The 26,968-nt window shown below is 36.7% G+C and overlaps 2 protein-coding genes across 3 annotated transcripts; both read right to left on the bottom strand.

The window, feature by feature from the left end:
• Window positions 1-767: 767 nt before the first annotated feature.
• Window positions 768-8,784, bottom strand: LOC593206 (transmembrane protein 26). Its single transcript, XM_792694.5, has 3 exons — window positions 8,135-8,784; window positions 3,423-3,588; window positions 768-3,014 (listed from the first exon to the last, which is right to left on the bottom strand). Exons 1-3 carry the CDS (start codon window positions 8,323-8,325, stop codon window positions 2,358-2,360), a joined length of 1,014 nt encoding a protein of 337 aa, XP_797787.1. The 5' UTR covers window positions 8,326-8,784; the 3' UTR covers window positions 768-2,357.
• A 5,803-nt stretch (window positions 8,785-14,587) lies between these two features.
• LOC593185 (uncharacterized protein C1orf198 homolog) lies at window positions 14,588-24,310 on the bottom strand. 2 transcript variants are annotated; one of them, XM_003726180.3, is made up of 4 exons: window positions 23,884-24,310; window positions 22,162-22,212; window positions 17,666-18,415; window positions 14,588-16,992 (listed from the first exon to the last, which is right to left on the bottom strand). In XM_003726180.3, exons 1-4 carry the CDS (start codon window positions 24,208-24,210, stop codon window positions 16,912-16,914), a joined length of 1,209 nt encoding a protein of 402 aa, XP_003726228.1. In that variant the 5' UTR covers window positions 24,211-24,310; the 3' UTR covers window positions 14,588-16,911. The 2 variants fall into 2 exon arrangements, with proteins under 2 accessions (XP_003726228.1, XP_800745.3); XM_795652.5 differs by lacking the exon at window positions 22,162-22,212 and having other exon boundaries at window positions 23,884-24,308.
• Between the last annotated feature and the right edge of the window lie 2,658 nt (window positions 24,311-26,968).

Genomic DNA, 26,968 nt, shown 5'->3' with positions numbered 1-26,968 from the left:
GCACGAAAGTGATGTCTACATAGTGGGTTACGATACTTTTCTTGCAAACTTATGACAAGAGGGTGATGGGTCTGTATGTGGTAACTGATATCAATAGCCGTAACATCTAACCTGAGATATTTATCCCCCTCCTAGGTCCGAAGTGTGGATACGCCACTGGGGCACGTCTATCATTTTTCCCCTTCTATTTAGGATGTACCAATGATATTCAGATGTTCAACCAAGGGATGTAGAAAGTATGAACGTTTTGAAGCTAGGTGATCAGGAAGATCTGAATTATTTGATAGGTATCTCTTTATACCATGGGTATCAAGACGCGTGTAACGACTTCCTTAGTATAATGCAGGTACTGCTGAATTGCATTTACTTATCTATTTTTGTAATGGAATATATCTTGTGGTCCTCTAAACACTCCCCTCTGTCTCTCCGTCTTTCTTAAAAATATATGTCTGTGTTTCTCTTCTATTCATCCGTTCTCTTTTTTCCTCTCCTCTTTTCATAATTATTATATCTTAACCAACCGACTCTCCCCGTCTCACCTCTCTATAACTCTTTCGCAAACATATATATCTTCAAAAGCTCTTTCTCTCACTCTCTCTCTCTCTCTCCCTCCCTCTCTATCCTTGACTAAAAGCTGTGACTATTTGATATATTTGTGTAAATTGTACCATGGTATAAGTGAACATAATAATGATTCAGTGTATTAATACATTCCCATTACCCTCTGTATTAACTCATTATCAAGAAAAAGACAGCCACAACTTTTATACAAATATGATATATATTTAATACATAAAATATATACAAACATGTTCTGTTTGAGTGAATCAAGGTGGCAATAACATATTTTTGGTAAAGAAAGCTAACAATACATGATGTAAACACAAAGTAAAAAATGGTGTTAGTGGCAATACTGAAATGCTCAGATTAGGCATAAATTATCACGAAAACTGTTGCATTCCGTTAGTAATTAATAAAGACCTTCTATATAGGCTGCGAATCATAACCACCATTCTGATTGATGTGACCTGATTCTTAAAGAATTTCATGTTTTTTTAATGAATAATTGAAAGAAAGCACATGGCAAGACGACACAGATACACGACAGAAATCAACACATACTTTTAGTACAGATATACATTTCTCATATTTTACATTAAAGAGTCTTTCTTCACATTTCGTCCGTACACAAAAAAAAAAGTATTTACACGAGTAATCACACACCGAAGTACACAGAATATCAGTAAACTTAGAAGGCAACCAGAAAGGATTGGTTTTGTTTAATTGAAAGGGGAGTGGTTATTGTTTATACTTTGTGGTTAAGCGATATTAGGTTTGAGGAAGAATACGATTAGATAGTACCTTTTTGAAAACGCTTAACGACATAAGATTCTCTCCGACGTTCTCTTTTACAGGAATAGACAGGTGCTTTTTACGCCTATATCGTGGCAATATCTCGAATCCCACTGCCATGTTTGAATTACAAGAAAAACACGCATAACCATTATAAGAATATCTTTCAAATCCAAACGTCTTCTTCATTTAAAAAAAAAACTAGTTTGTAAATATGCACTTATTACACCTAATTATCTCGAATCCGAATGTTACATTTTCAAATATGCTTATAATGTGTGTAACGTCACTAGAGTGGGTTTCTTACTTTAGGTCATGAATGCAAAGAGTCTTAGAGGAGACTAAACCTCCACGTAAGTACTGAAAAAACACTTTATTCGTAAGAAGACATTAAATATTAAAAGGCACATTATATGCAACCATCTTCATAATATCTCATAACCCGTCTATGTGCATGAACACAATCGTATTTCGAAACTCACAGAGTATAGCATTTGATTGTACGAAAAGTCTATTTAAACAAAAATACACATAGATATGACATGTCATGTACCACAATAAAGAAAGGAGTATTTGAGTCTCTCACTTCATAATGTGTGTTAATCACTAAAATGCATTTTTTTAAATCCAGGTGAATTTGTGTGTATAAGCGTAAAAAATATATCAATAAAAATTCACGTTTGTAATGAAAAGAAGTTAAGTGTAATAAAATATACACGCAAACATAAACGAAATCACACTCAGTTATAAAACAAATTGGTGAAAGAAAGAAACTGCAGAAGAAGAACATGAATATTTGACAATTTTATCTTTCCAAACCGCCTTTCTCCTTGCAAATGCCTAAAGTTTTCTATGCGGAAACCTCGACTGTCATCAGAGAACCTGACGACTCAATTATACCATTCTGCAATAACAGCTTCGAACTAGCATAACATTGTCTTAGTATGCAGTCTGTAAAGCTGTTAGTATTAAACCAAGGGTAATTATCTAGGCTGTCCAGCTTATCAAGAACTATCTACGACTACGAAAGCATCAGGTGGGCCGGCGCTGCTCTGTTCACGGGAATGTTTTGGTTCCTCTTTCTCTTCAGGTTCAGGCTCTACTTTGCTCGGCTGACCACAGAGGATGATCATACGGTAGAACTGGAGCAGGATAACAAGAATGTTTTTACAAGTGAAGAAGACCATCATGATACTGAAGATCTTTACTTCTATCATCAGGTAGAGCCGCATGGCCAGAAACGGACCGTCTTGCATGATCAGGGTGACCATCATGGACCACATCTCGTTCTGGCAGCATGAACAGCAGGTGCAGCATTCTGCGGAGCAGCTGTTGCTCCCATCCTGCAGGACGGCCCGACGCCGCTTCCCGGCCACCGACGTCAGCACCAAACTGAACTGCAACAAGCTCCAGCTCCAAATCCCCAGGATGAAGATGATGAGGACGACGTCGCAGAAGACTTTCTCGTCCTTCAAGCTTTCGAGGTTGAACTCCAAGATGTCGGCAGCCATACCAATGTATACCAGGAGAAGCTGGGAGAGTTGGTCACGTGTGATGTCGCCCTTTGGGAGAAGCCATCGGCCGAGGATGAGCAGTAACAGGAGGGTCTGCTGCAGGATGAGCTCCCATTCATTCGATGAGAATGCAACGGGGATGGAGACCTGGAAAAAGACAAAATTTAAAGTCAGAAATACTAAACATTCTTAACAAACTAAGGAACCTGCATACCATACATCATTGTGCAATGTTTACGTCATCAAGACTTGGCTGCAGAAATTACTGCTTTGCGTCACAATGGAACTAATTTAAATGAGAGAGAGAGAGAGAGAGAGAGATTCTTTATGCCTGTTGCACATGAAACATCAGTAAAGAAAGGTAACTTGCTCATAGACCAGTAATTTAAAGAATTTTAGCTTTAATCAGTTTGTATAAGCAGACGTCACTCCCTGCAGGGGGTGCGTCAAACATCAGAATAGTCACTGACGCCGTCCTGTACGTCAGGGTAAATGACGCCTTTGTGTGCAGCGGACATCTTACACAGATATACACATGACCTTGATAGGACTTACCCCTTGTACTTCATTAAGTGATGATGAATTGTAGACGGTCTCCGAAGAGCATTCCTCCCATCCCTGTGAGTCTCTGTAAGCTATGCGTGTGTTGTAGAGATCAAACTGAAGGAACCATAGACCAGGGACGACTGACATGAGGTACAAAAGCACCGAAGGACTCATCCTAAATTGGTAAGAAAATTGAGGAAGGGGGAAACGAAAATCGTGAGAGAAGAACAGTTTAAACTCGTGATACCACTAGTATGCGACAGTGGCCACTTTTTAATCCCTATTTTATACTAAAATATACCGTACTGTTATTCACCCATTCACAAAACCAAGATTAGGCAATAACAATAATATCGATAAATAATGTTGTCTTGTAGAGGTTGATAATTAATATGATGATAACATAAAGATTGTACGTAGGCATATTTGTGTATAAATATAAACTTTAAAGAAAGACACATACAACCATGACAACAAAATCAAAAGACAATTTTATAATGAGGAACAGCTTTTCACAAACTGAAGCTTTAATTTTGTCTTGTACTCAGTAAGGGGAAAATTTGGACATTTGAATTCAAATGTCTTGATAAAGGGATGTGATATTATTTTAACAGCATGCACATTTCAGAAAACTTGTTGAGAAGATCAATAATATAAGATGAAATAAAGAGAAAGAAATTGATAAAGTGTTTTCAAAGAATCAGAGAAATGTGACCAAGAGCATGCGAAATCGCTTAGTGTGTGTGTGTATGGGGGGGGGGGGGGGGGGTGCCTGGGCAGACGATTTATCCTGCTTGTCAAAGAGTGGTATGTGAGAAATTGGGAATGGGCTTATAATATTCTTTCCACGTTGGGCCACTCCTCCTCTCTTTCTCTCTATCTCTCTTTTTCGTTCTCTCGTTTATTTTAAGCTTATATTCTGGAGGAATACAAGATATTGATCTCTTTCTCATCCCAGCAACGGCACTGGTATTGACTAGGTCTAATGATAGACTATGTGCCATAGGAATCAACAGTTCTCACTTGAAAAGAATAGTTAGAAGATTGGTGTAATATTGTTCATCATAGACATGATAAATCATGATAAATGGTCATTATTTCATGTCAATCTTCTTTGTTGATATATATTGTTGCTTCTCACTTTTCTGAAACTTAGAGATACTGAAGTATCGCATGCAGAGAACCAAAAGGGCGTTCATTTATTACATTTAACAAGTAATTATTCATACCCCTTGTCAATTTGATGTTTGTTGTGCTTTTTCATAGCTCAAGAATGATAGGTGGACTGATTGAATTAGGGCCTTTGTTGAATACTTATAGATGTAAGCTTTAGTATGCCACATCCTCAAGAAATATAGATCTGGACAAATCAATTTTTCACATACCATAACATAAATACGAAACTTGCTAATGGAATGGATAATCTAATTGTTATCTTTACCTCTGTACCTATAGTCCGTATACCCTTTGAGCTCTCGATAGACAATATTGACCATTATTGTATATTTCAAAATGTCTGAGGACATCGGGGTATTTATTTTGCTCCTAAATGGTTTGCTTTAATAGTCGATGAGCTATTGCTAAGAATTCACAGGTCCTTTATATTTTGTGGGTAGGTGTGGAAGTGAGGGCAAGGAATCCTAAGTTAAAAAAAAAAGAATGAGGTCCATTCATGGAGCATGCTTGAGATTGCGTTTTCATAGGGGGATGCAAGTGTGAAGAAAAAAGGACACCCTACGTATTAGTGGGATAAAACTTTACATAGCCGATGTGAGCCTATATACTCTCTCTCTCTCTCGCTCTCTTTCTCTCTCTCTCTCTCTCTCTCTCTCTCTCTATATATATATTATAAACGTATTTTGGAATTTATAGGGGAAAATGGACACCCCCCCACACACACCCACTCACACACATACACTCTGTAGACATTCCTGAAAATTACCTTTTAAAATAAAAAAAAAACGAGACGCCGCTATAAGATAGTTTCCGAACATTTATTTGGGTCATATTTTATTTATGGAGCATGTCGGGTTGATATCGATCGGGACCACGGTAACGGGCTCACAAATAGCAGGACCATGCCCGTGTTCATCAATGCCTTTCATGACGCCATTCTTAATCCCTCCATCCTGCTTTATCCCTATTAAGAATAGGCAAGAACGTGGAATCGATCGATCGGTTGATACACCCTCACCATGCTTACCATCGTGCAAGCCATTGAATATTCAACGCGGTGGTATGTTTCACAATAGATAGCTGTTTTGGACTGTAACTTTTGGGGGTTGGGAAAGACGTGCGATGAAAGACCTTCGACTTTTGGGTGGGTGTGACGTCACAACATGACACACTACAATAATTGATAATGATAATTTATGCGAGAATTAAGAAGAAAAGACGTAAGATACCATCTCGTCGGAGATTTCTGTTCTCGAATAACTGCCATGCAGTTCGATAATCAATTGGTTCTTGACTCCTCAAGTTGAGAGGAGTGTTTTGGAGTGGTTTTTCGAGCACGCCAACCGAATCAGGATTACACTGATAACATTTTCAAAATGTCACCTGAAATTTCATTTTGATTTAAAATGACTGATTTAAAAATGAGTTCAAGTCAATATGATGTTGACCAACGAGTCCAGATGACGTAATATCCCATTGATATATTCTGTCTTTAGTAAAAGTGTATATAGTCTGAATATTAGGGAACTCAATTGATAGTAATTTAAACAATAATTGAGATACGCAGAAGAAAGGGGGCGTAGGGAGATGACGAGGAATAAAGAGAGAAAGAAAAAGAAATAAAGAAAAAAGGGGAAGATAAAAAGAGATTTGGAGAGATGGAAATAATATTAATACAAAATACAGAGAGAGAGAGAGAGAGAGAGAGAGAGAGGGGGGGGGTAGATCCTAGTGTTTCTGATATCGAGGTTAGTGTGGAGCCCCCCCCCCCCCCCACTCCGAGAACGGACGGACCCCATGCGTGTTACCAAAATTTCCGGTAAAGGGGTACTTTTCGTGCGACAAAGTCTTGCCCGAGAATTGTAAAAAAAAAAGGGGTGTATTAACTTTTCACCCGGAGATTTCTTTAAAAAGGGGGTGTTTTTTCTTTTTTTTCCCTCTCATCTCTTTGGACTCCTGAGAAATTATTCCAAATTTAGGGGGGTACATTGAGCATTTTTCAGGATTTAGGGGGGTCTCCAAGGCAGGAAAAGCCCGCGAAAGGGGGGTTCGGAAATATTGGCAACACTCAGATAGGGGGTGCTTTCAAAAAGAGGGAACAAGCATACGCGTACCCTAAATAACACTGAGTGGGGGGGGGGGGGGCGGGGTGTGGAGACCGTGGGAAAGTTAATCATAAAAGCCATTACTGCTAACGAGTTCACACGAGACAAATCAGGTCTAAACCTTCAAATCGAAACTATCATAAAAGATAGCAAATTATATTCGCGCATTTATCATGCATATCAATATCTTTTTTTTTTTAGGTATTAAAGAATATATCGTTTACATAATATAATGAGACTTATATATTTGATCGAATTATCGCGAATTTGACCATTTTACTAGACAAAATAGAGTATTTCTTGAACTTCATTGAATTCATGTTAGGCCTACTAGTACTCCAAAGCTTTTAAATAACTTGCCATCTTATAACATTTCCTGCCTGGTCAAACAATTACGTTTTTTGTTTCTTTCATTACGCTATACCTTCATTTCATGTTTGTTTTCTGTATATTTTATGTTGCTTATAAATTATCAGGCAGATCACACATCTCAAGAATTGTCGTTTGGGTTGAATATATAGTTTTCAGTTTATCGTATATCAAAACTGAGCGGATTTGATCCATTCTAATGTTATAAAAAGGGTGAAGATAATTGCGAGGTGTAATTGATTAAAGACATATTTGTTTTATTGTCAACGTTAACGGGAAAAATGTGAAATAAAATGAACGCAAGGGAAGAGGAGTCATTGAAATAATTGAAAAGTGCCGCAAGAGAGTCTTAATGTTGCAACTCTGAAAAAATTAACTTTATGTTTTCCAAAGTGAGGAAGCTCAGATTTTAGTTCTGGTACTTTGAGCATATTTGGTTTTATAATCACCTAAAAAAAATATCTTCCTTCTTGCTATTATGATCAGTGTCTCTTACCAAGTGCAACTCGTCCGTGATAAACATTATGTAAGAAAAATTATTGCAAAATAATCCTCCATGCACACCATTATACAGGTTATTTATGTTAGTTATCAATGGTTTGCAATGGTCATAGTTTAATATTTTGTCTTTTTTAGTTCGTTTGCATTTTATGTAATATCTATTGGATTTTGGTACAACTCTTTGACGATTAAACCACTTGGTAAATCCTTTGCTTAGTTTTGTTCATGTTATTGTCCTGCTATCGAATCAAGCATTACAGCTTATGATATAGTTGGCCTCCGCATTTACCTTGATTCTTTGATTTACCTCAATACTTTCTAGTTTTCAATTATATATCCAGTGTATATGCATTTTTTGTGTATTTCAGTTGTCACATTTATGTAAATCAATTTTTCATACTATACATTATTATTGTTATTTGAATATTTGGTAAAAATGTTTTGAAACATCTGCTTATAAAAACTATTCAAGATATCTTGTTTTGTATTTTTGGCTTTGCATGTTTTTTATGAAAGTGGTGAACAGATGTAATTAAATTCAATTTGACCAAGTGTCTATTCGCGACTTACCATTTCCATTCTCCATTTTCAGTACATTTGAAAGTTATCCCCATCTCGATAAGTAGAACGATTAGAGGCGCCATCAAAACGTAGTAGATCGGTGAAGTATACACGCTGGAAACTTGCCATGTTGCTAAAACCCCGTGTATGGCGAAGAGAAGTCGGGCCAAAAAGCCTTTGGCAAACGAAATGAAACCCATTGCACCAGTTTATTTTCCTCTAATACTTCTAATGGAAAACTCTGTCTAATTTGATAGTCTGGTAGTGAACGCCGTCCAAATTTCTGCCTCCTTAAGTTCCCTTAAAATCACGAACAGGCTCTTTTTAAGTATGAACGTCCGTGTACGCTGGTCCTGGTCGATACAAGCTTTAACAAGTAAGTTTCACCGCCGCGATGATAACACGACTTCACTCCTATTCCAGTCCATCACAAAATCCTATTTAAATGAATCGCTGTGTCATTCCTCCCGTACAAAACTTTCAAACTTCCCCGTATTGACTTAACAGAGTTTTAAAAAAAAGATTGCTATGTCCAAGCAGGAAGGTGAGAGTCAGGATACAAGTTTTCTCATTGCTACTTCTAAAGATGTGTCTTTCTTAAGACTTGCGACTCAGTCCTTGTTGTCTAACCAGTAGATCCAAGACGTCTACGTCGTAAAAGTTGTTAAAAACATAATCGATTGTGCGGTGCCCCTGTATATACAGCTCAGTGAGCAACAATTGCTACCAATTTATCTTAAGCTATTGTATTGGAAGCTCAAATCGGCTTGATTGGGGGTCCCCTTTTTTCCCCCCTTGGTCATGCTTTTGTTACCGAGGCAGAATTATTGACGAGGTTATACAGGCATTGAATACCCCTCCGGTTGTTTTGTGCAGTTGTATCCGTAGCAACACACTGCACCCCAGCACGTATTGGGCGTTGATCTGTTAAAAATATAAAGCAGTGTTATAATATATAGGGAGTCACTTCGAGAAGGCCTGTCTTTCTCGCGGTTGATGGTTGCTGCGTCTTACTAAACTTTCCATTATTGTGTCTGCTCCAATCGAAGCAGACGAAAGTGTTTATTTTCAACGTCTTATGGTATCCAACCCATAATCAATAAACGCTCACAATTCTTTTTAACACAGGCCAAAGGGAGTTTAGATCATTATATTATCATCTTATCCAGGAAAATAATTTCATAGGGGCTGTCGTATTTTGCGGGTCGATGTTTAAGATCCGAAGAATTACACGAAGGTCACATAAATTGCTGTCCGAATTATGACGCAACAGTTGTCCACTAAATTGGCAGTTTCAAAGTCAGGGGAGGGGGCGCATAATGACAATGTTATGTTAATGTATCAACGTAGAGACTAATAGGTATAAATCTAAAAACAATGATCAATGTTTCATATTGTTAAAGAGTGTTACCCCTTCTTATATTGTATACTTAAATAATAATTTAAACAAAATTCAACGAGAAAGAGGTAAAAGAGGATGCTGGAATAACAAATTATTATGTATTTGCATGGTACGAGATGTTAACGTTTCTGGTCCAAGGGTCTAAACCTCTAAAACTATCATTATTTGTTCTACGAATTCATTCCCAATCTAAATGATTGATTGGTTGATTAAAGTAGGACACGAGCCCCCAATGGTAGGTGAATAAGAAAAAAGGCGAGAAAAGACCAAATTAAAGGGATAAGGTTGAAGATGACAATTTGAATATTTATAATTTTCCTGAAAGGCGATACAAAAACTACGAGGCTATAGCTGAGTTAAGACATGCATGCAGATACACTTTCTTTTCTTTCGTGCACTTATTATTATCATTATTTATTTATTGCAACCAAAACTAAAGGTTGGATTTCAATTAAGTTTATTAAGTCGAAACATATTGACATACATTATCACAGTCATTTCAAATCTATCTTTCGATTTGTTTGGAGCCTGTTTAGACAGTGGCAACAAACGAAAAATACCATACAACATTCCTGCCAATCTAACCGTATATCAAAACCGCATTGAACATAATGCACCAAAAACATAATTATAAAAAGTATTAGTATATACGCGTTCACGCTTCCGTGACTTTCTTATCAATGTTATATTAGAATGTATGTTTATTTAATTAATTAGGGGGATTTGGAAATGACTAATTAGAATTGAATCTCATATCGGACCTATGCTGGAATATGTCCATTTAAAGCACAGTGACTCCATATTCCACGATTAGACACATTCGCTAATTACAGCGGCTGCAATTGATATAAAAGCATGTACTAATTTGAAAATCGTCATTCCCACTGCATGTTTTATGTTTTTAAGTAGGTCGAATGATTTTTTTCTCGTGTGGCGTACTTTAGTAATCTACTTAGGGTCGTCGTTATGGCGACATATAATTAGTAAATTGATATTGATAATATGAGAACTCTGGTCATAGTTGCAAAAGAAAAATCAAATCGAATGTTGGAAGAGGGGGGGGGGGGGGCGAAATATTATGTAAAGGGGGGGGGGGGAGCACTTTACCGAAATGTATCTCTGACAGATTACAGGCCCAAAAAAAAAGGGGGGGGGGAGAAATTACATGTAACTTTTCTCTTTTTATCTTCCTATTTTTTTTCTTTCAATTTTATTTAGAGGAATATCCAGATCGGGTTTGAACATGGACCTACTAGTACTATTCGTAGTAGGTCCATGGTTTGAAAGAGGTAAACGGAAGGAGGGGGGGGGGGGGGGAGTTGAAATTAATTTAATGAGTGCAATACAATATCGATATCATGCTCGACATAATGTCATATCACAATCATATCCATACATGGGGTTCATAATGATTATAACACTACCCACATCCTAATATAATCATACATATATACTTTGATTAATTATCAATATGTACAGCCTCATAAGAAAGACATATGTGAAGTATAAAAAAATAGTCATTAAGAAGACTATGGTCGTTAGCAGGACATTTTTATGTCCATTGAACAATACAATTACTGCCCTCTACGTAGGTTTGCAGGTAGAGGAAACTTATAGACCTCCCAAGAAACAATCGGGTTATTCATTAGTTTAATTGGTTATATTGTTTTGAATTAAGGGTTAGGGTTAGGGTAATATACCAGTTTTTAGTATGTCCTGTTAATGTACCATTTAGGGTTATGTAAGGTTATATATTTATGTATACATCAGATCCTCCTAAATGAAATTGAAGATTATTACTCTTCTTTCTCTCTCCTCATCCAAATTTACTCTCAACCCTTCCCTTTCTTAATCTCTCTCTCTCTCTCTCTCTCTCTCTCTCTCCTCTTCTATTCTTTCCATTCTCCATTTTCTTTTTCTTTCTCCTTTTCTCATTCCTTGGTCTTTCTCACCACACGCTTTTATCCATGAAAAAAAAAAACCCATGAGAATGGGGTATTAGAGATAAAAAAATCCATCAAGTATTTAGCAGTTTTAAGCTAAAAGCGAACTCAAAGTACATAGTGTACTGTACCACTAAAATATCAATACTAACAAAGGTAATAATACAAGGCAAATAAGACACAAGAAGTACAAACAATAACAATTATATTTATTCTAATATAGGTTTGTAACATTAAACGATCGACACAACTGAAATACATGTACGTGTACGTAAACTAAAGCAGGACATTTTTGCATACTTTTTATCAGAAATAAAAAAAATTGCTTGCACAATATAATTCTACACGCAGTAGAATGCATAATATAATTCAACTTTGAAGAACAAGTCGGTAGAAATATTTATCAATACAAAAAAACATGTCAAGGATACTCAAGATTATCCCACCCAACCCATATTAATACAAAAAACAAGAAATAACATATTTTTAAATATATCAAAGATAATCTTATCATTATAAGGAACCCACATAAATCTTAAATTTGCCCATTTTCAAAATTTCACAATGAACTTCAAGAAACATTGCACAAACCATTTGGCAAAACACTTTCCCAAAACCTCCCCTTCCAGAAAATAAAGGAAATCTACATCAAGTTAAGCCTGCATAAGACTTCTTCAGAATATGAGTGTGGTAAGAGTAAAAGGACCCACTAAGCATCACAATTTTTGTTTGCAGCAATTTCAAAATGACTTTCAGATGAAAAGAGAAAAAACACACATCTGGCGAAGCTGACTCCTTCTTTCATCGGGCAAAATTCCTGGATGATACTTATACTTAGCTTTTCACTATCATGTAAAACTTCAATAAGTTTTGTTTTTTAGATAGACATGTAGACTTAGAAATGCTCATGGTATCTTCAAAAGTCCATGTCTTTTTCTGTGAAGTTTCTGAAAATGGTGACACTAACATTTTCACTTCTAGATTTAACAAATTTCCAACAATATAGATAAGAGAAAGAGTTAACCTCAAAGTGATTTTTGACGTGGCACATACATTCAACTTAAACATAATGTTCTGAGTTATCATCTTTTACTTCAAAGAAAACATGTCATGATCTGAAGATTGTCACTTTCAAGTCTTCAAAGTACAAATATTATTTACCAATACACTCAACAAACAAGTAAGTTTCCTCCAGATGCTTTTAATAGAACTCGAGAAATATTTTACTAGATTTGATCATTTAAGGAGAAATGTAAGCAGAATTTATTACTAACATTTTGATTGGTTATCTATATCTGATTATTTATGAAATCATGTTTTTTCTAGCAGACGTAGCTCCACGAAAAAAAAGTTGTATTTTGCCTTTCATTCTAATGTGCATCAAATCTATTTAAATTCCTGAAACCAACAGATCGACTCGACACAAGGTTTAGTCTAGCATCTGTATAGATTAATTCTTAAAAGTATTTTTCGAGTTATACTAAAATAATGTCAGGGGGGAACTTACATTTTTGGGTGAGTGTATTTCAATGGTTAACTTGTCAGAACCATTGAAATACTACACAAATTTTATTTTCCTTAACTTCGTTGTGATGAAATGATTTATTTAACAACAAAAAATCATATTAAATATCTATTTAACATGGTTTATAAAGCACACAGCTTGTCATTTATAGAAAACATTTGTATATTACATTCAAATAAAATTTTGCATCAGGGAAAATTTATGTAAAATAAACTTCATGAATTTAAATGATGCTAAACGTGACGTGAATACATAGTAATACTAAAAGGAAACTGTTGAATACTCTTTATAATCTATAAATATAACATGCATAAACAAGGAGGGCGGAACATGAGAATTATGTCGCATTTGACATTGTCCCCCTCTCAACATTAACTCATTGATGAGTAAAGAAAATTTATTAGTCTGCAATGTACTTAGCACAGATTTTGCTCTGAACCTAAAACCGAATTTATTGAGACGAGGGGGAAACCCCCAGATTGTATCAACCAAGAGGCTGAATAGCCCAGACTCTGTGTGAGCTTGTATAATCTACTTAACAGTTGGGTGTTACCCAGTGGCATTGCATAGGTCCAAGTTCCAATCACTTAAGGAACAATGGCGTCAAGGGGGGGGGGGGGTTACGGTAAACAAAACTGGGTTGTAGGAGGGGGTCATATCATCTTTTTTTATACAATGCCTCTCCTTCTCCCCTGTCTCCTCCCTCCCCTTTTTTTCTTCCTCATACCCCTATAGTTACACCACTGGTGCTACTCCAAAACCTGACCAATCAAACATATAAAAGCTGAATAATCACTAAACAATAATAATATATCAAAAGGTAGACAAATATAGAGCAAATAACTAAGAATACACAAACAACAGATGACTTCATGCTGTATCTAAGAACATGCACAATGCCTATAAAATTAGATTGCAGCCAAGACATAACACAGTCATAAACTAGACATATATAAATGAATAAATAAATACTTTTGGCACACTAAGAGCTTCCTGAATACATTCAGGCATGAATGCAACATGAATAAACTTCCATTCAAGTTATAATTAATATAATAATAATGACAGTGAGTTCTTGTAAAGCACTCAAGTCTGTCAGACTTGACACTCCTGGTGCTCCACAATACAACTCATTATGGTAAACAAACTTAAAGATAAAAATAGAGGCTAATTGTTTGAATACAATCTATTTAACAGAGCTCACATAACAATGGTCTCTCACAATTTCCTTCATTTGACCACTTACATTATTCCTCCTGGTAAATAATTTTAATTTACCATGCATATGTTCGGGAATGGTATTCATAACTCCTTCACATTCAAATAAGCTTAATAGACTGCACTTGACTGGGAATAAATATTTGTAATTGTAAATAACATTGTGTATGCAACCATTTTTAAATGTTCAAGGAAGGCCCCTCAAATAATATTACTTTAGGTTGCATGTGTAACTTACTTGGGGACAAATCATTAACCAAAACAAAAGATTTTGCACCAATTTGATGGGGTTCTTGTTTTGGAGATTCTTTTTCACAGAGAATAACCAAATTGAAATGTTACAGTGTACATCAGCTTTGGATTAAGCAAAAATATTTTCCAAGCTGCCAAATAGAAAGAGTGCAGGAGATGAATGAGCTATCACAAGCATAAAGGACCTACATGCAACAATACCTATCTATATACCGGTATGAACAATTCATATGAATACAATTAAACATGAACCGAAAACTCAAACCCCAGTTAGAGCGACTATAAACCGACCGAGTCTTAGCCATAGATGTAATGTAATATTTTCGTTCCGTCTGTAGTCAATTTGGTGTCGGTGTGACTAAGGTACAGTATAAGACACAATCATATTGCAGACCCACTCTAAATACTGCACTAAACCAACCAAGTTTTATGCACAATTTTTCTGAAATCACCTATGTATCTAGTAGCAAAACTAGAGTGTTGCATAAAATATTAATGAAAACAGCTTACGGTATTGAATTGCAACAATTTACATGCATCTCCTTGGTTTTAGTAGCAGATTAGGCCTGAATATATTGCTTTACAAAGCAAAGAAATATAGCACTAGTTATCTTGCATATATGTATGCAAGGCAGAAATAGAATACGTTTTTTTTTGCCACCGAATACATGAAACTGAATTCTTTTCCACAAATACATGTAGCCAAAACACTACTTTCAACACTTTGACAGCCATTTGCAATGCATTTATGATATTTCACATCGAGATACTTGCAGCGTTTGTTAACAAAGGTAGTATGTCAACTATAGGCATTGTGTACAAATCTAAATATTGCAGATTACATGGATAAAGAACTGACTCATATGGTGATAATCCTGAGATTAATATAATCTCTAGTTCTCGAAATTGCATTGCGTTTCAAGAAAAATGACTTAAAAGCAAATCTGAATAGTTTATCAAGCTGTAAACTATACACATATTAAACAAAAAAAGAAATTGCTTGATATCAAACTCAATGCAAAGGGTATATAACTCACATCTCTCAATAGAGACTGCATGTCATACACATAGTTGGTACTACTAGCCTAAGTTTGTTATCTGTCTTTGCGTATTAATCACATCTTATACCAAAATAAATTTCCAGATTTCTTTCTTTGTAGTCTGGAACATTCAATGTACTTTACTTTGATTTTGTGAGATCATATTTGTCATTACAACCAGAAATCATAATTACTTTTCATTTTTGACCAATGTATTTCGAATTGAAGAGCATAGTGCAATTACAAAAATGACCACTGGCAGAAGCCATATTTTTGTTTGTAATATACCATGTATGATGGTAGTGATAAGTCTTTCTTACTTTTTTTGGTGAACCTCTTATGCTACATGAACCCCCCCCCCTCCAGTCCTTCTCTCATGAGCACATCTGGTCAGGTTTCCATAAAAAAAATCCCCCCCCCCCCCTCCCCCTGAAAACCCCCAAACAATTTCTAAAGATAGCATATTAGCCTCGACTGCAGCTACTTAGTTTTTATAGTCCCAATGCCTCACACAACCAAAGCAAACTTTGTTCTAAAACCCCCTGCTATATGCAAAGTTCTGCTGGAACCTAGGTTATGCAGATCTTACATTCTTTCAATGACAGAATAGATAGAAAACTCATTTTGTGATCAATTTAGTCTACAGCTCAAGGATGTTCTTTTCTTGTACCATGAGAGGCGGCCTTAATCCTGAAATATTTAGCACCCATTGGGTTTCTGGACAATACCGGCAGATTATGAACACTTGCAATGATTCATAGGGGAACAGGATTTACTTGTCCAATGTCTTTTACCAGAGTGCACCATGATTAAACTTGAATGGCTTCCTACAACTTAGCACCACTGAGAAAGCAGTACAAGTTGAATCCTAGTTTTTCTGCCTACCCATAGACTGCATAGGAGACTACTTTCTCCAAAAGAGAGATTTAAACAAAAAAGAACAAAAAAAGATGTCTCCTAAAATGTAGTGCAATGATAAATGACAAATGATAACAATTATATAATGTTTTGATAATGCTCTTCTATTCTTCTACATAATCAGCTGAAAATTGCCTTGAAGAGTATCTGCGGATGGCAAGAATTCAGATATATATAACATCATGCAAAACCAAACCTCAATACAAAATAATACACGTTTTGGCCCAAATTTAAGACATGGCTGATCAGTCAGAATTTGAGTTCTAACAAATTTGTCAAATAATTATTAGCAAGTTTATATTTTGCCACATAAAGACTTCAGATGCTTGAATGTAAATTGCAAAACATGGCCAAAAAGCTCGAGATAGGATGAATAACGGTATCTGAGGTCATGACATGGCTTTACATGTATATGGCCATTGTTGTTACTGTTTGGTTTGATTCCACGTCGTTGATCAAGTCCCAGCGGTCGTTCGACAGATGAGTAGTTACCATGCCAATAAGAAATCAAAGGCAGCTCCTTCTTCTTCCCCAGCTGCTGCTCCTCCTCCGCCTTCTGAGGCAGAAGCCTGCAGTTGAAACCAAAAGTGGAGAGAGGGTCAGATTGGCTCAAGGAACCAAATTACATACAAAATACTATTGGTATTATTTGGGGAAAGAACATTTTTTTCTTCTTTAGACTGAACCATTGGTGTAAGAGAGCATGACCTTTGTGTGTTATTAACCAAATAATTAGCCTGTCTTAATTCTAATATCACTAAAGTCTTTAGAGATACATATTATGACTCACCTCATTGTAACTGGAGTCACATGTTTTGATTTGATTTGATCTGCTGTAAAAGCCAGTATTACATACATGTAGCAGGTTGTATTTTTACTTATGAACTTTTTGCAAGTTTTTGCAATTTTTTCAAGCAAAAATATACAATATAGAGGTGGATCAAAATGAATGCTATCATTCCTGATTCACTGGTGCAGTGTATTAAAGATATTATGTGAGAATTAAAACAAATAATAATAACCTCTACTGTCGTCAAGTGTACAGTAGGGCTCCACAGTAAAATGTTTATGTAAGGAGATATGATAAAAGTATTGCAAAATAAAGGTGTTCTTGCAATCTCTTACATTGAAATAACTATTACAACAATACTGTGGTGATTCTGTATTTAGAGGATCTATCTTTGGCACTTTGTTGGTGTCAAATCCTTCCAACAGATATGAAAAAAATATCCCCCAAATTACCTGATCACTTTCAGCACTAGCTGCTGATGCCGGTGGTGAAGATGGTGTAGGTGAAGATGGCATAGTAGAATGCTGCATCGGTGGAGATGGCACAGTCGAATGCTGCATTGATCCAGAAAGACCAGAGCTGCGGCCTACGTTGGGTGAGGTCGATGATAACAATCCATCACTTTCGGTTGTCCCCATTCCAGACAGTGAGAAATGGAGCCCTCCTACAGACCTATCCTCCTTTGGGTTAGAAGCGGGAAGAAGTCCCTCCAAGTCGAAGCTCTTGTCTTTCTTACCTTCCCTCTTCGGTGAAGCCCTCCCTGAACCTCGACCTCTGGGGGCCTTCGGCGACTTTGCCTTTTCGGACTTCTCCTTCTTTGGTCCCTTTGCATTCTTGTCCATCATAATCTGATTCATATCAGCAAGAGGAGATTGGCAGACCTTTGGTTGCTGCTGGACGATGGAGACAGCAGGGGACTCCTGCTTGTGATTTTCCTTCTCCCTTGCCCTCTCCTTGGCACGCTCTTCTTTCTTGGAATCTTTCCTGCTCAGTTTGGTCTTATCTGGTTTCTCTGCCGGGTCCGGAGCCCTCTTGCCTTCCTTTCCCTTTGATTTGGCCGAGTTAACAATGAGCTGGCTCTCATCGTTGGCATCAAGACCTTGGGAGAATGAGTGTCTGTTCTCTGGGTATTCAAGGCCTCCATTCCTTGTTGATTGAGCAGTGATGGTTCCAGGGGACATCATGGGTTGGTCTTGCTGACACTGTTAATGCAAACAAACAGCAAACTATGTGAGTCAGCATACTAAAGTAAGGGAAAGGAACAATTGCTACTTTTATCTTTATGCAGACAGTGAACTGTGAAGTGAAGTGAACTTAATGGATAAGTGATACTGATAGTGAACTTAATGGATAAGTGATACTGATAGTGAAATTAAACTTCCCTGATAGATATAACTTAAGTTACAACATATTTGTATCTAAAAGCAGTACACATAACCTCTTGAATATCAGAGTAATTATGCTGTACTTGCAGTCAAAAGATTCCCATGTGCCTGTGAAAAGCAAATTCTGGACAATGTGCCATATAAAAGTATGCACATCAATGAGAGAAATATCGGTACACAGGAACAGTGACTAATTCAACTCTGGAAACCTCCAGAATAGCTCTAAAAAATGTATGTACATAACAATCACTGTGATAAAATCACACTGTAAATAAAGCAAACCTTAATAGGGCAACCCTAAATTCTAAAAAAAAAAGAGGAAAAATAAGTAGTTTTATAGTTACACTGATATGTCCATGTGTACATGTGTAGAACTGTGTATTCAATGCACATAACTCATCAAAACATTACAATCCTGACCAGTGTCTTACCTGTATGTTCATTATTGCAGATAAATGCCTACATGATCATACACATATGTATACAAATTTGTACAATATCCTTTTATAAGAGCACTTAATACAGTTCTAACCTAAGTCTTATGAATCAAATGAATCTAATAGCTCAACTCTCAAAAGAATCAAATAAATGAATTACAAATGATAACACAAAACTACTCTCTAGTGGAATCACAAATAAAATTGCTGCACTTCTATTTTGTAAGCCCACTTGTACACTCTACAAAAATTAGTCATACTTCCCTATTTTTACTGTTAATACATATCATTATCATTGATAACCAAAGAACCGTGGGATAGTAATTTTTGGATGAGTAATTTTGAATAACATTCTGCCTTCCCTTTCTGCCTGATAACAATGCACCACAGAAAGATATACAAATAGTGTGGGAAGTTCCCAGTTTTTCAGCCAGATACATATATGGTTGTAAAGCTTGCATATTTTCATGTGCAAAGAAAAAATAAGAAAATTGCTATACAATCCTACAACACATTCAGTGTGAATGCACACAGCAAGAGTCATATAATGAAACAGGGCTTGTACATGTACAAGTGACAATCACTGCATTACAAACTAAGTCATAATAAATTCCCCTTTTTTATTCTATCACAATTTTTTTGCACAAGAAAAGCACTCTCTGCCAACAAAATTCTGGTTAATATCAAAACACTGCAACAAGACATCAGAGGAAGGGAAGAAGGGAAATTCTCAACGAGCAATACAATTTCTTTCCTTGTTAGAAGCAGAAGTTCCCTTTTCAAACACAAATACACACTGTAGGCAAAACATTTGTTATTCATACTTGTTTGGCAGCTGTACATTATTTGTACATTATTTTTTCAGGAAAGGAACAACACAGCACACAGCTTAGAAGTTATCCAGCCTCCAGGGTTAAGAAACCATTAGTTCATTTTATTTTCATTTGCTGCTATTGAGATTTGAAATTTATTTGGCCTTGATCATTTGATTAGTGGGCAAGCTTCAAAATCCAGCACAGAAGTTGCCATTTAGTACATGTACATGTACATGCAGGACACATACAGACTATGAACTCTAATAAAAAGTAAAATACATAAGAACAGGTAGGCTACAATCATGTCTACTGTACATAAAATATCTTATTTTAGGTCTAACAAGTGGTATATACTTCATATTTGTATACCCCGCCCCTACAAAACCATAAAAAACAATAATGATACAGTGTAATAATAATAATGATAAATGTGTTTGACACATACATGACTACATGTCGGCTTAAGAAACAAATGCGTTGGTTTAATTCTGGTATATACTGTAGGCCTACATGTATTTTAATTAAATCTATGGTGAAACAAATAGATTTGGAGCTACTGAAGTGTTAACATTACAAACTAGATGTATAAAAGGTAAAATCTAATCAACTACAACTACGGTATATGTATAATAAATGTATGCCTAAATGTACAGTAGGATGTATGTTTGAGATGGCCTTCAAAGTATTACAAAACATCTCTCAACATGCATGTACTTCTTGGGTACCGGGGTTCACAAATGAGGTATGTTCACGTACAAAACAAGCACTAATCGAGTAATCATGCAAAATCAAGAAGAACAAAAAAGTTGAATGATGACAATGTTCACTAAATACAGTTCCATGCAGATGCTAAGAAATCCATACAATACAGTACATGTATGCATGTTGATATCAAATAAAAATGTTACAGCCCTACATAATACCAGTATGTCTTCTAATCATGCATGTGTCATTGTATGTGGTGTACTATATGATTGAATCGTGTTGGTGCTAGTGGAGGTGTAGGGGTGTGAAAGTCTACATTAACATTTAAAATTGAGATTTTTAATCTTTTTTTAACCTTGTGTGCAGATAGCAAAAATCTCTATCTTGTTATTAAATTGTTAAGTAGCAACAAATCTTAATCTTGTCAGCAATACTTTGATGACCAGCTTTCATCCTAATTGCCAAATTTGGAAATATCTGTTTCTCTCTTTGCTTCTGAGAAAATTGCAAATTACTCGTCATCGTATTAAGTTGGAAATCCTATTTCAGAGTTGTCTTGACTTATGACCAGTATTGGTGTCGGACAAGGTACAGTGTCAGTGTTCTCATGGGTGTGAACAAATATTTAAATCCTTCAGTGAAAGTGTTCAGAGTTACTATTCAAATACATAAACAAACTGTCTATAAAATATCTGAATAGTGTAAATAATTTCAGCTTTTTTTGATGGAGACAAACTACACCAGTTATTTGAAACTGTAACCAAAAAACCAAATACAAAATAAAAATACAAAGAAAAAGGGGATATTAATTTTGAAGAATGCTGTCTTCCATTTTGTAGAATACTTTTTTATTCTTCTTCTGTTCTACAACATTTTGTTTTTCCTTTTATTGTCTTATTTTAGAGAAACAAAATTAGATTCTTCATCATGTTATTCAATAGCACATAACTTACATGTAGACATAACTAACATAACAAAACTTCATGTACAATGTACATATTCCTGTAACGTGCACAGACTGCAAACAAAACAAAAAGACAAACAAACATTCAAATATAAGGGAGGAAAAATCAATAAATTTGTAACTACTATGTCTTTTGAGAACCAAAAGGGCGCTGAGACTCAACAGTCATAAACATGTGTAGCTCATGCTCCCTTCAGTATCTCTTCTTCTAGTGGCTAATGATTTCAGGGGAAAAACAAAGCTACATAATGAAAGGATAAGCAGTGAAGCATTATAGAGGAAAATGATTAGAAGTCTATGGGTTACCCCATTCACACACACAAGATATTAGAGTTCTTTCAAAACTTGGAAGTGAAGCTGATCGATTCTAAAACACTGAAGTTTTGTGTTCCATACAAAATATTTTTTGAATTTAGTATTTGAAATGTTTTTGTTTATCATATGTAATAATACAACTGACTTCTCTGTTGTTTTTAACAAAGCCTTTAGGCAAAGCATCCATTTGGAGTAACCAAAATGAGAACATTGTTTTATTTGCAAGTGTGAACGGGGTCCAAGTGCATGCAGGGAAGAAGAGTAATAGGTGGACAACAAGGAGCAAGCGTCAGTCTTTCGTTCAGTCACTTCAGACAGACAACAAACCTTAGTCTCCCATAAGAAGGGCCCCGAAAACTCATCCTTCCATGTGATCGTCTGAGAGAGAAAAATTAGGGAAGAAATGAACCAGAGGCTATATGTGATGAAAAAGTACATTTACATTATACTGCAAATGTACATCAGAAAGAAACAAAATGACAAAATACATATTGCACTTATTCAAGTTAGTGATACATGTACTCTGCCTTTAATCACTCATTTGTTACTTAATAATAGTATTGATACTATTATTAATAATAATTGCAAAGAATACAGATGTTTGATCCATGGATGTATCGTAAAATCTATATGGCACTTGTAAATGGGTGACAAGAAAAAATGAGTTATGATAGAAGTGAATATGTAACATAGGTCCATGAATATGTAAAAGATGAATATGAACAATGAAACCAATAATTTGAACGCTGAAAAATATTCAATGAGGCAGAAGAAGAAGAAGAATACATTGTAAGTATGTAATTCATCATCTGATCTTGATAAGACTTGATTACTATCTTGAATATCTTCGTATTCTCCTTCTTTCTCATCCTTTTCTATTTAAGATTGTTTCATCAAATATGTTACTATCAATTTCAAGTTTTTCCCTGCACTACAGTAGATCTGAAGATGCAAATAGGAAAATACAATGTACCAAATTTGAATACATTTTTTTGCAAAATGTGTGTACTTTTGCACCAGGTGCCTAAAATGTGATTGTTGATTCTGTTAATTAAAATGCAAACGAAAGACATACTGCTTGTGATTCTGGAGAAAATGTGGATCAGACAGAGGTAGCAGAGACACATTACAAATGAAATATGTCTTTCCTTTCGCTCTGCATTTTAGTAAACAGATTCAACGAAATCACACTTAAGGCGCTCAGTGTGAAAGTATACAAGCGCCACATTACCTTCCTTTAATTAGATGTTTTCAATGGAACCTTCAATATGCTGAAATTATTATGAAAATTAAAAAATCAGAAACTATTCATTTACTCCACACACACTTAATAATTGATAAAAATGCACCGATAGGCTAATTATTGTAGACAGAAAATTTTGTCTCATTGGAAGAGTTTAAAAACATATTTTGTATCTTGACACCTTCCTCAAAGATATGTAATGAAGTGAAGTGTTCAGTGAAGCCAGACGTAGTCTCAGTGGAACGTATCCTGAATAAAAAAGAATGATTATATTTTCAATACTTTCGTCTACGATAGGAAATTAGTACTGCCGTGGCTTCAGACTTGTGGACATCTTTGTGTACACAGTGTGCAGATCTACATGTACAGGACATTAACCGTTCTTTCATATAGCAAATTAAAAATATATTTATTATTTTGTAGATCTACCTTAGTCTAATTACAGATTCTACCAGTACCATGTATTCAATTTCAATTACAATTAGATTCAATTTCACATAAAAATTAATGGATTTAACTTGTCAATGCTTTGCTGCAGGAATGTAGACTACAGTATGTTTACCACAATCTCTCAATAGCATTTCATATTACATTGTGCCATTAAAAATTGCCTTCAATGTTTTCTTCTTCAAAATCAACACAACCATTCACACATAATCTAGCAGATCTATACACAATCCATGGACGGCCATGGGCACGGACACAGTCAAGGGTAGAACCCGGAAGTGCTTGGATCGGGGAAGCCGAGGCCAAGCTTTCATTCAGAATATGAAACTGCCAGCCCATGGGAGATTTGTAAAACTTACAGTTCCTTTGCTTTGTGATCCATCTTCGTGCTCGGTATACTGGACAGTTTTTGTTCCTCCTTGAACATTCAGCCTCGGAAAACTTTCTGGTGGGGCATCTTTATTGCTCGGGAGTTGCCCCTGAAGACGAATTTCATATCGAATTTTTAAATCGGGATCAATAAACCACTCGTCGAGTAGGCAGTCCTTTTCGGCTTGAGTCAATCTCTCCCAATTCTTCCTGTTTTTCTCCTTGCATTTTCTCTTTTCTTCTATAATCTTGTTGGCTATCGGATTCATCGATGCGAAATAATCATCACAAAGCTCTTCCATCGTTTGATTAGTCATTTTAGATCTAAGTGATGAAAAATTCTCAGAGCCCAATTCCAATGTCAATGCAATGCAGTCACAACTCACACGATAGTCGATTTACAAGTCACAACCGAAAGCTTGATGTGTATATGTGTGTACACACAGTTGAAGTTAGAAAACGAATTTAAGCATTGTCTTGTCAGAGATACTACGGTATCTCTAAAAATATTTCGACTGTTGAAATCTATATCTCCTCGTACATTTACTGCAATGACTTAGACCTACATAGACCGAATTTTCCGTCTCTTTCGTTCGTTAGCCTCTTATTGGGGTAGGGTCGGCTCTCTCTTTAGAGACGGAAACCGTCTATACACATTCCCTTGATAACGCCACGGCCATTTCAGGTCGTAGCGTTTTGCCCCCAAAATCCCCAAAATGTCATTTTACCTCGTGCATATCCACATGTTAATTAGGCCTAGGCTATAATAAATCAGTTCCACTTACCAACTTGACTGAAATAATCAGTTTAATAGTCCCTTTTTAGGAAATTATGGGTCAAAATCGAAATCCATTTTGAAAATCTTTTGCAACATGGATTTCGATTTTGACATTTTGGGGGATTTTGGGGGCAAAACGCTACGACCTGAAATGGCCGTGGCGTTATCAAGGGAATGTGTATAGACGGTTTCCGTCTCTAAAGAGAGAGCCGGCCGACCCTACCCCAATAAGAGGCTAACGAACGAAAGAGACGGAAAATTCGGTCTAAGACCTACATTGATGTTTCCCCTGATAGAAAATAAAAGAAATCAATTTTATCATAGATTAATGAAGCGAATTTAGTTACGGTGTAAATATTAATTTCAAGAATTTTGATACAAAGTACCATAAACTGGTTAGCTGCTCCACTCTACTGATGACGGAATATTTTATCTTCAACCTTACTGTTCTTTAATCCCAGAGGGAATCTCTGACTTTGTGCGTCACCCCCTCCTTTTCAACACGTCTGTAAACGCCAGTAGTTTGATACCGTCTGGGCGGCGGAGCGTCTTTCAAACAGTGCGGGGCACCAACAAAAGAAAATGCAATTTCTGGAAGAAAAAAAAAGGGGGGGGGGCATAAACATCATAGTTTGCAGTCGGATGTGATGGTCTGTGTGATGTATCTTGATCAACGTAAATCCATATCAATGTATGTAATAGCGCCACCTACTGGTATATGTTAATGCCAGACAAAGTTATGTAATGAGCCTACAGGGCCACTGTGAAACCCCTCTAATAAAGATCACTCCTAGTCTGGAACTTATCCGTGTCGGACGTGTATCATTTGTCTTGCCTCCAGTATATCACATGGTGTCAGGAGAAAAGGAAGACAGGAGTCAAAAAAGAAGATGTCGGGACTTAGACCCCCAGGACCTCTTTCCTTTGATGGAAACGTCGCAAAGAATTGGAAGGACTGGCTTAGAGCCTATGAATTTTATGAAGGAGCAACCGAACTTTCGGCAAAGACGGAGCCGGTGAGATACGCCACATTTCTCCACGTGGCGGGGCCCATGGCCCAACAGATAACGGAAACATTAACATTCACCGAAACAGAATCGGGCAAAGTGAGCGCCCTGAAGACCAAGCTGGCAGCTTACTGCCAACCAAAGAGAAACCTCAGTGTCATCAGGTACCTGTTTAACTCGAGGAATCAGAAAAAGGGTGAGAGTTTTAGCTCCTACATCACCGATCTAAAGGCTCTTGTAAAGGATTGCGAGTTTGGAGAGCTCGAGAATGACCTGTTGAAGGACAGGATTGTCTGTGGCATACAGGACCAAACTCTCCGGGAGAAGCTCTTACAAGTGCAGGACTTGAACTTGAAGAAATGCATCGACGTGTGCAGCGTGGCCGAGAACAGCGCCAACGAGATGGTCGAACTACAAGCCGCCTGCAGCCCAGGGATACCCGCAGAAACCGATTACATCCAACGAGGACGACGTCAACCTCAACGCCCACGACAACGCTACGAGCAGTCACACGAACAAGGAGGAAGGCCCCCGAAATCGGAAGCAAGTGCGTGCCTGAACTGCACATATGAACATAGAAACAGGGCGTGCCCGGCGATAAATGAAAGGTGCCGGGCATGTGGAGAAATTGGACATTTCTCAAAATCACCGCGATGTACCGAACACCGAAACCAACGACGACAACAGTCGAGAAGCCGACATGACAACCGCCGCCGGGATGTGGAGTATGTCGACCGACACTGCGAAGATGACGACGAGCCGTATCGTGATTACAGTGACAAGAACATGCCCAGCCAAGACAGTGACATTGACATGAATGAATTCTTCATTGATTTAGTTGTGGATAATGTAGACAGTGACGATGACTGGTACCAAGAGATAATAATTGATGATGATGTTTGTGTCGACTTTAAACTAGACTCAGGAGCCCAAGTGAACATTCTTCCCGAAAATATTTTTAGGAAAACTAAGTTGAGTCTTGATAAGACCCCCGTGACCCTTCGTTCATACTCGCGACACATTATGAAACCTGTGGGGAAAACGAGGTGTAAAGTACTGGTCGGTAAGCATGAATACCTTCTTACATTTCAGGTGGTTGGTGGTTATGGGAAACCATTAATAGGGAGGAGAGATTGCGAAAGGATGAATTTGTTGAAAAGGTGTGAAATTGTTGATGAGGTGGCAAGCAAGGCAGCAAGGCAGCCCCCCACCCTCCCCGCAAGCACAACTACGCAGGCCCCCGCTAATACTAACAGTATTCTCAGTGCAAATGCGCCCCCATCAACTGAC

The sequence above is a fragment of the Strongylocentrotus purpuratus genome, unplaced genomic scaffold, assembly GCF_000002235.5.
Source record: "Strongylocentrotus purpuratus isolate Spur 01 unplaced genomic scaffold, Spur_5.0 spur5_scaffold_5, whole genome shotgun sequence".
NCBI classification, from domain to species: Eukaryota; Metazoa; Echinodermata; class Echinoidea; order Camarodonta; family Strongylocentrotidae; genus Strongylocentrotus; species Strongylocentrotus purpuratus.
This window is presented reverse-complemented; position numbering and strand designations above follow the sequence as displayed.